Source organism: Colias philodice, chromosome 1 (genome assembly GCF_061535455.1).
Source record: "Colias philodice isolate Cphi_HAF_F1 chromosome 1, ilColPhil1 Martin Lab GWU primary, whole genome shotgun sequence".
Classification (NCBI taxonomy): domain Eukaryota; kingdom Metazoa; phylum Arthropoda; class Insecta; order Lepidoptera; family Pieridae; genus Colias; species Colias philodice.
The window spans coordinates 1,776,111-1,793,094 of record NC_143086.1 but is presented as its reverse complement, the minus strand read 5'-3'; the positions used below and the strand labels follow the sequence as shown (position 1 = coordinate 1,793,094).

At 34.4% G+C, this 16,984-nt stretch overlaps 2 protein-coding genes across 5 annotated transcripts in view; one reads left to right on the top strand and one right to left on the bottom strand.

The window, feature by feature from the left end:
• On the top strand, window positions 1–14,045 carry LOC149490992 (sodium-coupled monocarboxylate transporter 1-like). 2 transcript variants are annotated; one of them, XM_089695833.1, is made up of 13 exons: window positions 1–210; window positions 3,723–3,882; window positions 4,585–4,702; window positions 4,988–5,055; window positions 6,020–6,174; window positions 7,499–7,639; window positions 8,732–8,950; window positions 9,216–9,343; window positions 10,106–10,248; window positions 11,530–11,705; window positions 12,257–12,377; window positions 12,877–13,020; window positions 13,811–14,045. In XM_089695833.1, exons 1-13 carry the CDS (start codon window positions 29–31, stop codon window positions 13,964–13,966), a joined length of 1,911 nt encoding a protein of 636 aa, XP_089551959.1. In that variant the 5' UTR covers window positions 1–28; the 3' UTR covers window positions 13,967–14,045. The 2 variants fall into 2 exon arrangements, with proteins under 2 accessions (XP_089551959.1, XP_089551966.1); XM_089695840.1 differs by lacking the exon at window positions 13,811–14,045 and adding an exon at window positions 13,557–13,799.
• A 486-nt stretch (window positions 14,046–14,531) lies between these two features.
• zyd (sodium/potassium/calcium exchanger zydeco) overlaps window positions 14,532–16,984 on the bottom strand; it is a 28,193-nt gene continuing 25,740 nt past the window's right edge. For all 3 annotated transcript variants that reach the window (XM_089696040.1, XM_089696049.1, XM_089696058.1), the window contains exons 6-10: window positions 16,655–16,932; window positions 16,115–16,277; window positions 15,680–15,781; window positions 15,177–15,298; window positions 14,532–14,897 (exon numbers count right to left, since the gene is read on the bottom strand). In XM_089696040.1, coding sequence (XP_089552166.1) covers window positions 14,670–14,897; window positions 15,177–15,298; window positions 15,680–15,781; window positions 16,115–16,277; window positions 16,655–16,932 — 893 coding nt within the window. In that variant the 3' untranslated portion in view covers window positions 14,532–14,669. The remainder of the gene's footprint in view (window positions 14,898–15,176; window positions 15,299–15,679; window positions 15,782–16,114; window positions 16,278–16,654; window positions 16,933–16,984) is intronic.

Below are 16,984 nucleotides of genomic sequence, written 5' to 3'. Positions count from 1 at the left end.
CGTTGTATGACAACGAGGGACAGCGGTCATGGAAGTGGTGTATTTCGATTGGCTCGACTACCTCGTCTTCGGGGCGATGCTTCTGATGTCTGCTCTCATCGGGGTATACTTTGCGTTCTTCGCGAAACGGAAGCAGAATACCACATCCGAATACCTCATGGGCGGGAAGACGATGGGCATGTTTCCTATATCCATGTCACTGATTGCCAGGTATGCGCTAGCGAATGCTTATTGCACTTTGTAGTTTATGCCTATTGTTTTAAGGCGCTTTATTCATAGTGTTGAACTGTAAAATCAAAGAACTATCGTTTCTAAATGTATTGTATTATTGTACTTACTGAATGATGCGTTGTTTAGGTAGATAAGTAGCTTGTATAAAACGGAAGCCAATTGTCTAGATCTAGAATATATCTAAGTTATTTATAATATGACTGTTGAGACGTGCAATCGCAAATTGTATTTTAAACACTATATTTTAATAATTTACTCTAAACATACATATTATATTATATGAGAGTCTAGTTGAAATTCAAGGTCACTATAAAATCGTAGAATTAGGGTTGATATCTCACTAATGTTGAGCACTATGCGAACAGCACGGTCAAAGTGAAATTAAACAAACTACTTCAATTTAGAGCTAGTATTGTTTGTGGAAATTCTTACCTAAATATATTAATGACAACCCTGAAAAAAAAAATGAATTCCCAAGACGTACAATTTTTTCATTGTCGTGAAGAAGCGTCTCGATATCAGGTGTTGGCACTTCCTTTGCTGGGGAGTCAATTGACACTACTTCATTGCACAATGTCCATGCCCATAACAAGACTCGCTGTATTTTTAGACTCGTATTTATAGACCTTAAAATTGACGATTCGACTGCTTTATATGGCATTCTGTACGTTTAACATGATTCATAAATCCTACAAAGAAATATGAATAAACTGTTGATGGTTGATACTCAATAACGGTAAAATGGCTTAGCATGTCTCGATACTAGCAATTGTTGTAGAGAACAAATAGTAACAAATACAGAAGGGATGCGCAATAAAAATAGCAATTAAACGGGACTATATCTTGAGTTAAATTCCTTGAAGACAACTTTAACCTTGACCTTATACATAGTTCGTAATATTGTTTCAAGATTATTTTCAGTCACAATAATATATACCTCAAATAACAAAGACAGGAACGGCATCGTTACAATAACTAGGACTATTTAAATTACTTCCGTGTTGACTCACGACACAGGTAAATGCAGAGCAATTACGTATATCATCTGGGTCTTGAGGTCTCAAACAAATCGACCAATGCATAAGGGAGCTTTTCCACCAGAGTGCTATGCTACGTGTTTGTCGTCCACAAATCATATTCATTAATGCACATAGCGTAGCACTGGTTGAAACGGTCTCAGCTAAGATATGTTTTTGACGTGACAACGTCTTATAATTCGATAGAGCCGGCTGCACGCACGAAAAAACATGACTCATGCGGCGTTACCTCGCTCTGAGGCGTTCCATGTAAGGCTTGAAGTGCGAGCGAGAGCGCGGAACGAGCGATAAAGAAGCACAATCGGACGTTGTCACGTTCAACTATCGTCAGTAAACCGACATTATAGACAACCAATTTTTATATTATAATGCGTGCAATGGATGCGTGCTGTAGATTGGTGCTATGTGCAGAGCGGGGCCTACTATCGATACATCGTATAGCTCGAGCTGCGCATCTTCATAGCACATCTTACTCGCACTGGTACATAGCATCGTAGCATTGGTGGAAACGGTCACATAGTTTCATAGTTTCATTTCTAATGTCCTCTTCACAATGGGCATCATTGGCCGAGTAGAAGCAATCACGATTGTGTAGATGGCCTAAATTGTGCCTAAATGTCAATGATCTGCTGTAGTTGTTTTTTTGCAATCGCCGTAATGATGGCAAACATCGACGACCATTTGTTGGGCCAACGCTGCCCATTGTGAAGAGGACGCATCAGGCGTTTTATCAATGTACGATATTCGTTGCGAAGATAATACTACTAGTATACACCTTAAAAACACAGTAAACAGAATACAAACAATAGAGAAACTAGAAAAAGTTCGAATGAATTGCATGGACGAAACTACACGTCCGTCAGCTTGTCTCGTCAGTGCGTATGTTGGTGTGAGTGTGAGTGAGCGTATGTAGGAAGAAGCGATACTGTATGCTCATTGTGCTATAGATTTGTAAGAACGCATAGACGTTTGTGATGCTTTCACGCGAAAACCAAACACACAAATATACACACAACATGTCCAAATCATTTAGGTAGTTAATAATTAAAAACATTTCTTTTTTAATTTTTCATTGTTAATTTTAATAAATCGGAAGTTATTTTTTAATTATCAAAAAACATAATAATGTATCAACTTTTAAAAGAAGGCAGTCTTTTCTGCGATACCTAAAAGAAGATACCTAGCTAAATTTGCTACTAAACACTTTTTATTTAAATATTTGGATTACAGGATAAATAATTACTTATAATAATATAATATCATATTAAATCAACAAAGTGGCTACGAATTCGGCGTAGCAACGTATGACCGTATAGTATGTATGTACTATAATATTTATCTGTGGTATGATGAAATCCACAATGAAATCACAACGAAATGCTTGTTAGGTCATTGAACTCAACTCCTTATTTTCAGGTATTTATGCTCCTTGATAGGCATTAATTTGTTTATTTTTAGCATATTTCATCACTTTATACATTAATACTGTAGACATACTTAGTCTTTTGAAACGGATGGATGGATGTCTCTAAAAAATATGAAATAGGCGCTAGTAAGCATGGTTCATCTTGAAATTACTTAATTAAAGAAGAATAAAACTGGAATTACATTTTAACTCAAAAGCAATCTTTAAAAGCTGGAAATGGTGCAAAATCGACAGAACATACATAAGATTAAAACATAAATAATAATTAATTAATTAGTTACTTACCTAATTTTCACTACTCAATGTCTCAGGCTTAAAAAACATTAAAAAAATTGCACAGTAATAAGGTTCAATTTTGAACAACACCTAGATATTATGTGCCAACGCGACCCATATAGGATGTTATGATTAGCACATAATAATATGAAGCACGTTTAAACTATTTTATAGGCTCTTTCGACACATCTCCTGTATGTCTCTTTTTTTATATTGGTATGTCAATCTCTATATTGATATTATAAAAGCTGAAGAGTTTGTTTACGTTGCATACGTTGCTACGCCAAATACGTAGCGAGTTCTATGTCACTAAATAACACACCTTACCGTTAGCTCACTATACTAACTGCGGATTTTCTTCTCGTTTCCATAATAATAATTAATGTCACTTGTTACCTTGAAATCCTGCACAAATTATCAACCTGGATTGATACAATGTCTGAGATTAAGTTTATTAGGAAAACTCCTGTGACTCGCTTTAAGCTTGTAGGATCCGTAGAAGGTTGGAGTGGTTCCTGTAATATAAACCTTAATTATTATATAGCATTTGTTCGCAACTCAAACCTGCTTCATGGTAGCTGTCGACACAATAGATTTTCTATTGTGTCTGTGATTCCGGGGCCTGAGTTATTAACCATGGATTAAAAAATCGGCCCTAGCAAAAATATAAACGAATAAATCGCGTTTTAAATTCCTTCCAAATGCATTACTTTGTAAAGGAAAATAACATATAAAACCAATACTTTTTTCAGCTACGTATCAGGCATTTCACTACTCGGTCTTCCAGCAGAGATGTACACATACGGAACCCAGCTGTGGGCGATCGTACTCTCCGAATGGGTCGTTTCTGTCACCATTGCCATCGTGTATTTACCTGTGTTTTATAATCTGCAAATCACTTCTACTTATGAGGTAAGGTATAATAACAGAAATTGAAGAGAGTGTTTTTAGAAATAATTGAGTCAATTCAGCATATTTAAAAAGTCAGTTACCATGTACTAGGCTAAAACTGACTGAACCTATATAACACATAGGTATTATATTAACAAATTAATTGCTTATTTAACTGACAGATAAGCCTAAAAAATATAAATAGAACTAATGAAATTGACTATGAACAAACAATGCATGTAAATAAAGAGTTTGTCTCTATTATAACATACTAGTACAATAGTAGCATAGTATAAAACAAAGTCGCTTTCTCTGTCCCTATGTCCCTATGTACCTATGCTTAAATCTTTAAAATTACGCAGCGGATTTTGATGCGGTTTTTTTTAATAGATAGAGTGATTCAAGAGGAAGGTTTTAGTTATAATTTATTATGTTTTAGACAAAACGGGCGAAGCCGCACGCGGAAAGCTAGTAAATTATATACTAAAACCTTCCTCTTGAATCACTTTATCTATTAAAAAAAACCGCATCAAAATCGTGTATATCGGGTTGTATGCACAAAGGGACATAGGGACAGAGAAAGCGACTTTGTTTTATACTATGTAGTGATACAAAATTACTCGAATTTTCAGTTAAGGCCGCGTTTCCATCTGCAAGAATACTTCCGCAAGAAATGTCCGACAGTCTGTTAATACATTATTGTTGTATTGTTGTTTTTTTTAGTACTTACGACTTCGCTTCAATCAAAATGTGCGGCTCTTGGGATCGATAATATTCATCATCAAAATGATGTTATACATACCTATAGTAATATACGTTCCAGCACTTGCTTTCAGTCAAGGTGAATTGTATTTAATATTCCTAGATAATATTATAGTAATCAAAATATTATTATAAGTGAGTCATTTTATATTATGGATGACAAACCTCGTGCAATTTCCTTCAAAAACGATTGAACTAATTTCTAAGAACATGTTATTGATACACCATTTGTCGACAACCATACATACTATAAATTCCATTCCACAACCTTTCATATTTTTAATTATTTAGTATATTTTGTAATTTCGTGCAAAAATATAATAATATATAGGTCTTATAATAACAAATTTCTTGTCCATTCTAGTGACTGGCATAAATCTACATTTGATTACTCCAATAGTTTGCATCGTGTGTATCTTCTACACTACATTAGTAAGTACAAAGACGTTTTCTTTAAAACTCATTTTAATAAAAAATCCAAATAACCAATTCAAGCTCAAATTTAAAATAGCATGCATCTAGAAAACAGAAATATATTCAGCTTCTAAGCCAGATTAGAGTTATAATAAAAGTTCGGTTGACACATTGACCGAGCTATTTCAATTTGACCGCTGTTGAATATTCTAAAAGCGATTCCCAACAAAATTATTTATTCACGACTGGCCTGAATCTCCCCTCCGTCTACATCTCGTCTGACCAGAAGGTCAGGCCAATCAGAACCCGGAATATCACATCAATTTGTTGTCTAAGTATATCGAATGGAATTAATGTTACTAATGTGTCTTGTGTATCTAGTCTTGAGTACCTTACCGGCATAAGATACGTTAAGATATTTCTAATAAAAGTGTAATTTTATCAAATACTAGCGGTCCGCCCCGGCTTCGCCCGTGGTACATGTTTATGTTTTCTTTCCATGAACCATCCTCGTACTTCAAGGAATATTATACAAAAAGAATTATCGAAATCGGTCAACCCGTTCACGCGTGATGCCGTGACCAGGGAAAACGGGTTTCATTTTTATTTAAATATGTTACAGTCAAAACCCTGAACCAGTCAATATCCTTATTGACGGTTATTAAGGTTATTGACTAAGGGCGTCCGCGTCGGTTAATATCCTTATTGACTGATTTTATCTGATAAAATCAAATCAAATAAAAATACTCTTATTATGTTATTTATTAAGACCGACTTTGACCCACTTTTAACGAACAGATTTAAACTTTGTACATTTATGAAGAATCTTACGAACTAACTACTACGAACTGTATCAGAGGCGTGAAGCCAATCCAAGTGTTTCTTGTCGTCGCTGCTTACCATCATGCGACCTACCATTTGCCAACTCTATCATAAAAAACATAAATCTAAACTACCTACAATATTCTGCGACTAATTTCAGGGTGGAATCAAAGCTGTAGTATGGACGGATACGTTACAAACAATCCTAATGTATTTTGGAGTGATATTTGTCCTAGTGTATGGTACATGCCGCTTAGGAGGAATCAATGAGGTTTTCAGGATAAACCAGGAGGGAGATCGGTTGGATTTCTTCAAGTAAGTTTAGGACTTAGACTCTGTTGTGTATGTGCACACTGAATAGGCATATCATAGCAAGTGATGTGAGTATAAAATACCCAATGTTTATCCATTTTACACCAATTTATTTAAACAAATTATAATCGAATCAAATTATGACGTATAATATACGAATATTAATAACTAGCTTTCCGCCCGCGGCTTCGCCCGCTTTGTCTAAAACATAATAAATTATATACTAAAACCTTCCTCTTGAATCACTCTATCTATTAAAAAAACCGCATCAAAATCCGTTGCGTAGTTTTAAAGATTTAAGCATACATAGGGACATAGGGACAGAGAAATGCGACTTTGTTTTATACTATGTAGTGATAACCGGAATATTGACCCAGATATTTGGGTCAGAATATTCAGCTTAAATATTTTTATTTAAATACTTTATTTCATAAAGTTTCAACCATGTTTCAACAGAGAGCTGAAGGTTAAAATATATTGTAAGATAAATTTTTAAAGTGAAACTTTTATTACATCGTCTCAAACTTTTTGGTCTGTGTAGCGCATGTCGCGTACGTGTCGCGGGCCGCGGCTGCCGAGTAGGTATCTACTCGACAGCCGACCGTCACGCGACATGCGCTACACAAAGCAGTGTTCGGAACCGTTCGAACAGTTTCACTTTTACCGTGGTTTCATAAAACCACACATTTTTTATATTATTGAATTATATCTGGAATGCCGTATGTGTTTATAATGTAATTTACGCGTAATTTATGTAGTACATTAACACCATGTAATAGGAAGGTTTAATCTTAAATTACAATATATCTCGTAAAATGATAAACTGTTGAAAAGTTTTACTTATTGCTGGCTTGTCTTGTGACCTCCATGGTACATTGGTTAAGATTGGAGAGATTTAGAGTTCTAACAGAGGAACGGCAAGTTATGAATGTTAGAACGCTAAGAGATTAAGATTCTGGTTAAAGGTTTTATTACTCCCTTACAACATTGTTATAACTAAAGCTCACAGATAGGCTGAATGTCGTATTAGAAAAGTCATATAAGTTTAGACGCAAAAGGACATATTATATGAGTCACCTTTACTTTGCAGCACGATTTTTTTGCATTACAGTTTGAAAAATCATAGGTACTTATAACATACAGAATACGATTACACAATACAATCATTTTATCGATATAATCGGTGCCAATTATAAATTCAATCTTGAAAATATATCATTTTATTGCTAAAAATTTACAAAACAATATTATAATCAACAACGTCTTAACAGTGATCATTTACTTTATTTTATTGTAGCAAAAAGAGTATATTATAACTTTATTCTAGCATGGACCCTGACCCCACAATCCGCCACACGTTTTGGACGACGGTCGTCGGCAACTACTTCAGTTGGCTCGCGTCATGTTCCGTCAACCAAGCCATGGTGCAACGATGTTTGGCGCTTTCTTCCTTGAAGAGAGCGCGCATGTATGTATGATGTGTTTTGCATAGCTTTTATATTTTCCGTCTATAAGGTGGGTTCAGAACAGAAACAGCGACACGAAACAGCTCGGACAGAGGAAAGCGGCGCGGCACATGCGCATATTAAGTATTTTTTTCACCGAATAAGTTTTATTATTTATTATTATTCAGCCATGGCTGTCCCACTGCTGGGAAAAGGCCTCTCTTCCCTTCGTCCATGTCTTCCTATTGTGAGCAATTTTAGCCCACTCCTTGCAATGAGAGTCCAGTTCGTCGCGCCATCTGATTTTGGGCCTTCCACGCAGCCTTTTTCCATTGTCGGGGATCCACATAGTGGTGATTTTTGCCCACAACTCTTCGGACATCCGGCAAACATGTCCAGCCCAGTTCCATTTGAGCTCGGCAGCTTTATGGGCTACGTCGACAATCGGTGTTTTTGAGCGCAGCGTTCTATTTTGAATGCGATCAGAAAGCTTTACGCCCAAAATGCTGCGCTCCATTGATCTTTGGCAAACCCCAAGTGCGGACTTTTGGCGATCAGTCAATGACCAGGTCTGTGCACCGTAGGTGAGGATGGGCAAGATGCACATGTCCATGAGCCTTCGCTTTAGTGAAAGAGGCAAGTCTCCTTTCATCAGCTCTTTCATCGACCAAAAGCTTCTCCAAGCGTTTTCAATGCGTTTGGCAACTTCTTGATCCTGCCTGGCTTGAAAAGAAACTATTTGGCCGAGGTAAGTATACTCATCGACATATGCAACCGACCCACCCTCGACAACGATGGTGGTTTTGGTGCTGTTAGTCATAAGCTTTGTTTTGGTCATGTTCATCTGAAGTCCGACCCTGAGGCTTGCATCGCTCAGGTCTTCGAGCATCGTTTGTAGCTCAGAGGCTGTGGAGGAAAAGAGAACAATATCATCAGCAAAGCGAAGATTTGTTAATCGATGCTCACCGATTTTAAAACCTTTGTTCTGCCATCGAGCTGCCATGCTTCTAAATACTTCTTCCAAGGTAGCATTGAAGAGTAAAGTAATAAGTTAATTAAACAATTTACATAACTCCGCAAAATTGAACCTCTACATGAATCTTACAATGTTCTAGAACAATCTTCATCATGGCAGCCGGTATCTACATAATCGTGTCTCTCTGCTGCTACACCGGGCTGGTGATCTACGCCACGTTCGCGACCTGCGACCCGCTCACCACGGGGGCGATTCGGAAGAGTGACCAGCTGCTGCCATACTTCGTGATGACCATCACTGGGTCGGTGCCAGCGCTGCCTGGTATCTTCATGAGTGGCGTGTTTAGTGCTGCTTTAAGGTACCTACGTAGTTTATTTTTGTGATTTAATTTTAAAGTAAGTTATTTATAAAGCAATCGTTAATAGTTATTTGGAAAACCTGTAGATAAGATGTAGTATGGTTAATGGTATGAGGTATGGTTAATATGATGAGTTGAACCACTTTTAAAATGATCAGTCAGAAAGACTTTAAATTGATATTTGTAAGGCAATTTACTAGATATTTGTCATCTCATTAATAATTTTTTGTGAAAATTTTCAAATTACGTTAGGTTTTTATTTTAGTTCAATGTCTACTGGTCTAAATTCGATGTGCGGTGTAATCTTTGAGGACCTCATTCGGCCGGCGTATAACAAACCCATATCTGAAAAGACTGCAAGTTTTATTATGAAGGTTATTGTTGTTGTTATAGGTAAGTATGAATAGAAGTAGATAAATGGTGTGTGTTTATCTTTTTCTATTTTGTTTTCTATGCACTACATATAATATATTAGATACTAGGTTTCCAAACGCGGCTTCGCCCGCGTTTTCAAAGAAAAACCCGTTCCCGTAGGATTTCCGGGATAAAACCTATCCTATGTCCTTTCTCGGGTATCAAAATATCTCCATACCAAATTTCATTTAAATTGCTTCAGTAGTTCAGGCGTGATTGAGTAACAGACAGACAGACAGAGTTACTTTCGCATTTATAATATTATAGTATGGATTATTATTTAGTGAACAATTAGAATGAAAACATTGGACGTAGTTGGTATAACCCTTTTGACTTTTCGAGACCAATGAATGAATAACGCATTTGTTTGTAAAATGTAAATTACTATAATTAAATTGTTGTACTGTTCGTAATTCCTAGAAATATTACAAAAAGCAATATTTTTTGTATGTTTATTGATACGCAATGTAACCATTATAACATGCTAGGTATGAAAATTGCTAAAACACAATAATTGGTCTAACCACAAAACAATTTAAACACAGTTTAACTTTAAACCAGGGATCTGTCACTTTAATGGTTGTCTATGTGAAATACGAGAAAACCAGATTAAAGAGAACCCGCGCTTGAAGTTAAACCTTGTCTTAAGTTTTTTGTGGTAAGAAAGAAAGAAAGAAAGAAAAAACGTTTATTTAATGACACATAGCCTAAAATATGTCTTACGGAACCAATTATTTTTAGGAGCAACCTGCGTAGCCCTAGTATTTCTGGTAGAGCACATGGGAGCCCTTATCCAAGCCGGTAAAAGTTTAGCGGGAATAACCGCTGGAAGCCTGCTGGGGCTTTTCACTATGGGACTGTTTCTACCTTGGATTAATGCGACGGTAATTTATAAGATACTATTTATTATAATACTAGCTGTTCCTCGCGGTTTCACTCACATTGCTCCGCTCATGTTGGTCTTAGCGTGATGATATACCTATTATAGCTTATAGCCTTTCTCGATAAATGGGCTATTTATAGGTAAACCAGAATCTGATGGCAAATTGGGAAATCAAAATTTTGAGTGTGCAACCCTAGGGAAAATGGACTGAACGATCTTGATACTGCTTATTTTTTATTTTGTCCTCAACATCATTAGTCACATTACATAAGTGAACAATACTGTACTTAATAATGAGATATCCACTTAATATTATGAAGGCACATACTTATATGTATAATATACATATTACTTTTATCTATGTAATACATATATTATTATTTACACATACCTATATTTGTATATTCATTATCATTATGCCATGTAAAAATATGGCTGTAATGATAATGCAGATCAAAACTAGATTGCTAATAATTGTTTATAAAATAAAATAAAAATAAAATGAAACTATGTTTATTTTCGTAAGTATTAAAGATACACACATTATAAAATTGACTTGGACAGCTTGGACTTGACGAATAGCCGTATTGGAAACTCCTGTAATAAGTTTTCATAAAATTATATTGTAATCAACAAACAATATTATAGTTACCTACTTATAATATTTTTTATTTTAAGTATCAAAATGGGTAAGTCCAATTTACCAATAAAATATTCAAAATTGAAAATTGTGATGTGTTTGACCCTTCTTCATCGAATGTTTTTCTATACACATTATAAACAACACCTCTTGCTTGTGATCGCACCGCCTTTTTCGACATTTTCGAAGATTTTTTAGACAAAATCCTAAAAATTATTCATCAATTGCAAAGAAGACAAATAATTTGACAACCAATTTGATAGTTGTCAAATAAAATTGCCATATGAAAATCTTTTATTTCGTAAATATAAATATGCCATCAGATTCTGGTAGACCTATAACACCGAAATAATTTTTCAAATCGGACCAGTAGTTCCTGAGCTTAGTGCGTTCAAACAAACAAACTCTTCAGCTTAATAATATTACATATATATATATATATATATATATATATATATATATATATATATATATATATAGAGTGTCTGAGTTGGTCAAGCATCCGCTCTGCCTTCCATCGCCTCGTGATAGAATTTTTTAATCTTTATAAATTTATATTTATAAAGCATTTGAATGCCATAAAACCACAAAATTTTAATTCAATAAAAATCATTTTTATTAATCGTTGTTACTGTTACCCAGGGTGCATTAGCAGGTGGTACTACATCCACACTTCTCGTGGGCTGGATCTCCCTGGGCACGCAAGCTGCCATGATTCGTGGTGACATAGTTATAGTGCCCAAACCAGTCACTGTCTCTGGGTGTGAGGGGAACTTCACCTTACCCACTACCACGCATTCTACTGTTGAATTTGACAGGTAAGGAAGCTACAGAAACTTAGTTCTTTTAGCTATTGCATAGCTTTTATCTCAGACTTTGAGCGCGGCGACCGAATGTAAAAATTCCGTAACGAAAAAACCTAACATCCCCCACTCCAACCGGCACAGCGATGCGATGCTATGCAATAGCTTTACCGTGACAGTCCTCCAGTGCCACACGTATTTTTTTTATGTTGGAATTGACAACGGACCTGTTGAGCCTCTTGACGCTTAGCAACTACCGCCTGCGTATTAATATTGTGTATTTTTGCAAAGGTCTACTTTTCCATTCTGCTTTGTGTTCTAATCCGATTTTCATTAAATTGAATTATTTCGCAAGTGATGGTTTTCTTATACGAAACAAGTTATGTATCTAATCAGATTGTAGATAAGGAGCGTAATAATTACAAAAAAGAAGATATAATTTTTTCACTTGACCAGAATTCTTATTAATATCTCGTTTGCATGTTCTGTTTTAAACATTCACAACGATATTATTTAATGGTTTTTATATTATTCGTATTGAAATTTATTTTATATTCTTCTTCCAGGTCTGGAACGTTCTTCATGTATAGATTGAGCTACCTCTACTATACTTTCATAGGCATGACGGTTTGCATCATAACTGGAGCCATTGTTTCCTATTTTACTCAACCTAATGATCCTGCTATGGTAAGATTTTTTTAAATCTATCTAATAATAGTTCTTGATTCTTTCTAAAAACTAGGAAAAGTTCACTATTTCATCAACATCATCATCATTGTCAGTCCATATTTGTCCACTGCTGGACATAGGCCTCAGTCATAGCACGCCATTGAGCCCGATCGTTCGCTCGCGGTTGTCGCTAATATCGAATAATTGATTGTTCACTATTTGGATAACTTCAATACAAGTTGAATGTTATATTGGATTGTACCATATTTCAATTATAACATAAGTTTTACATACAGGCATTTAGCTACTATTATGTATTCTGTGGTACAGGCTCAATTACCATGTTCTATCCTTTCAAAAATTTATCAATCGTCGTGGTCAGTTATATCTCTAACAAATTATATAACCAGTTGATAAAATCTCACTCATGCATAATATTATATTAATATAATTACTTTATTACTTATTTTTTTATTGAATTTAGTTTATTTTACTTAAAAATAAATTATCAATGCAGGTTCACAGAGATCTGCTAACACCAGTTATCCATCGATTCTTACCAGCCCAAAGTCCGAACTGCAGACGACCACGGCTCACGCAACACGACATCGAGATACACGCTAGAGAAATGGAGCATTTGTGTAACCAAGCTGCTTTCATGGTAACCTTAATATTTTAAACTAATACTAGATTTCTAGTCAGATCTTTTATGGTATAATTATAGATTCTATTGATATTTCTGTGGTATACTTATAGGTCTGATGTTTTCATTAATTTGATATTTCATTCTCAATTCTTAACTTGTGGTTATTAGAATTGTTTATAAAGTTAAAATCTGCTGCTTAAAATCTGTTAAAATCTCTCTCATCTGTAAGTAGTATATTTCTAGAAAAATAAAACCATATTTTATTTTCTATACTTCACTATTCAACTAAACAGGGAGATTGTTCCATCTGTATCTTGTATATATGTGTATATTTTTTGCAGGAGAATATTAGGATTTTATTCAATAATTAATTTTATTTTGATCTAAGCTTCTTGATATATAGGAATTTAATTTTAGAATCATATTGATCTATTATATATTTAACATCTTATTGTTATATCTTATAGTTAACTGACTCTCTCTTGCTTTTATTAATATTTACATACATACATATCCCTTCCTTACATATCGTTTTCGTTTTTACATTACAGAGAGAGAACACAGCAGACATCGACCTCTTATCAAGGAAATCCAAAAAGAACCTCGTCCAATGACCATTCTTGATCTTTTCTTATCCATAACAGACTTTAGTTCTTAGGTTTCTCTTTAGTTACTTTAAAAGGAATATCCTTTTGCACTTTGTTCTTGTATAAAACACTTCCTACGTCTTTTGTATTTGATCGTTGTTATTAAATATTAAAATTTTAAACCTATTTTTATTTTTCATCTGAACTGTTGTCAACAGCTTTACGAACGTTTGGCTGCATTTGACGCAAATAATGAACATTACGAAGATGATTTGCCGCCTGTATTTAGTCATCGTTTTCGCCTAGAGCAAATCCCAGAATCTACAAGTAAGCAAGATTTAGCAAGATCAGAGAGCAGAGAAAAATTGTCTTAAATATTATTTATCAGAAATAGTGAATCAGTAAAAACTCTGTGAAATATAGTTCTATATATTTATTTACTATTAAAATGTGTTACAATAACATCAACTGATACTTTATTTACAACAGCGTCATGAAAAAATATGCAATCTATTGGTATTTTTTCAAAATATTACGTAGCGGCGAACTGTGAATGCTAATCATTCTAATTACATAACAAAATAAACATCTAAGATCTTACATTTTTGGTCTCTAAGATAACAGCTATCCATAAACACTATAAAACTTACATAACAATAAAATTCGAATACAAAATTGAGATTCGTATTTTGTCATTTAGCATTAACTGTTCAAATTCATATTACAAAACACAATCTAACCATTAACACATAATAATACAAAAATAACTGAACTGAATTCTCTATCCTTACTTAATTTTCCATTTCTGGTAAATGTGATAATCTTAATTGTATGAAATCATAAAATAACATCAGTTAGGTACCAAAGTTACTTCATCGATTTGAATACCACAATCCATTGACATACAACTAGAGAATTCAGCAGTATTGAGGTTTATAAAAAATAAAGAGAAAAAGCCAGCTTACGAACTAGCTTATGGATAGCACCAAAATGGTGACTTCTAAAGAAATCGATTACAGTCCATACTGTTACTGCACTTCACTGGCTGGTAACCCCTCCGTTCAGTACGAGTCACAGTTAAGACTTGAGCTCGTTTCTCCTGCAAGTACGTACGTTCACCGGGAAAAATACATTTAACTCGATGAGCGTAGCCAAGACAAGGAACATGGCGTACATGCCCAGACATGCCCGACCCACTGCGGCGTCCAGCTTGAACTTGTTAAACCAAAACGTCAGATATAAAAGCAGCAGCGTCGATAGCAACGATATAGCCGAGTACTCCAGTCCCATAGAGTTTATCTTCACCTAATAAAACAATCACACATTTACATAAAGCACGTTAAGAATTAAATGTCGCAATTGAAAAATCGTTATTTTATTTCCAGTTATGACGATGTCCTATTTTATATCTTGCAAAATAAAAGAAATTAGGTAAAAGGCAATGTCCAATCACTATCATTATTATTGTAATTTTATATAGAAGATGGTCACAACTGGAGATGGGCCCAAATTTGCCTTGCAGTTAATATGTACAGTCGCTTAGCAGTAGAAAACGTTCGCATTAGACACTTGAAATTTTCTAACCCAATAATGTCCTGGTTCTGCCGGTGTGAGTGAAGCCTTGATCAGCCAGGGCAGACCCAGACATAGAAGAATGTCGAAAGTATTTGATCCAATTGAGTTGCTGATACCCATAGATCCGTGACCTATAAAATTTATACGTATAAATGTCCGTTACGAAATGTTTAGGCATGTAACGAATGCATAATTAATTACACACTTAGCTAAAACAGATAATTAATATCATAACATTTCGTGAAAATAACTGGATAACCATTGACAATTTAATTAGTTCTAACCACAGCTCGTGAAATACTTATCGAATGTGCTCGTGAAAAAAATATGTGGTTTTCATTATTGAATGCTTAATGTTAAATGACATAAAATCTATTTCATCAACTAGAGGTATACTAGTCTAACAACTGGGGCATAAAATTGATACATTTGCGATCAATGTTTTAGGAAATAAACTTAAGTGATTATTACTAAATCCTAAACTATTACATGGAAGGAAGAATTTATATTACCTTGTTTAGCAACTATGACACTTGAAACAGCCTCAGGAACGGATGTACCAGCTGCCAAAAATGTGATACCCATCACTGAATCGGGTATCATGAGGGTGTCACCTATTAAGAAGATGACCACGTTAGTACGACATAATTAACAAAAGCTCACAGCACAAATTTTTAATTTAATTGATTAAAACAATAAAAACACATAACATCATTCTAAACAACATGTTCTGCTAAGTTCTGTCAGTTAAAATCACAATAATGTTTGTACTTAGGTTGTGTTAGGTCTAAAGATGTTAAATTGGCTATTTCTGATTTGTTCAGGATATCATGGAACTTTACCTGCTTCTTTTTAAATGAAAAGTAAAATAATATTTGTTGTTTATGTTGATTTTTTATCAAAATTAGAACCTTTATTAATAAACGATTATTAAATAGAAAACTTACCAATGATTGTAATCATCCAAGCTACGATGTAGGATAAAGAACCGATCCAAACGATACACATAAGGAATGTTAGAGGAAACCAATTCTTAAAACGCGGCTTCTCGCAGTCTGGTATCGTGAAGAGAAACACTAAATGTATCGGCCAGGTAATAATCCATGTTGCCTATAAAACATATTGTTATAGTAATATAAAATGTATTGATGAAAAAATGGACATATGGATTAAGTGTAATGCATTTGCTGTTGATTAATAAATATTAGCTAAGCAAAATATATTTAAAACATTATTTATATTCTAGTATGTTCCTTATTCTTTGAAATACTCAATATAATCAACTCTATTACTCGGATTATTGTTTCGGATTATACTTAAATAAATTTCATCTAAACTTAAATTTCCTGAATATTTTCAATTAATTGATAAAAAAAAGAAATTTTTGTAAGTCATTTGTCTAAACAATCCGTTAAAAACTTATTACAAAATCGCAAAAACAAGGTATCATATTCTGTACTCATGTTTGTAAACGCTACAATGTATACCTTAGTGAGTTTACTTCTACCAGATGGCCACTTCCACAACGAATGCTCATTTTCATCTAGCGCTTCCTTATTAGTGTCAACATTTTGATTAACTTCATCTGAGTGGACAATCTCCATGTCACCAACATTAACGGTCGTATCATCGTTGACCTTGCCATCATCTATCGTCATTTTCTTATCACCGCTGTCTATAATGATTTGGCCAGCCTTTATATTACCATTGTGTTGATGATGTTCAATGATTAAATCACTTTTATTATTTGATTTATCTTTTTCATCTGCAATAAAGTTATGGGTGATTTTGGGAATGTGTGGTTAAATAGAAAGTAA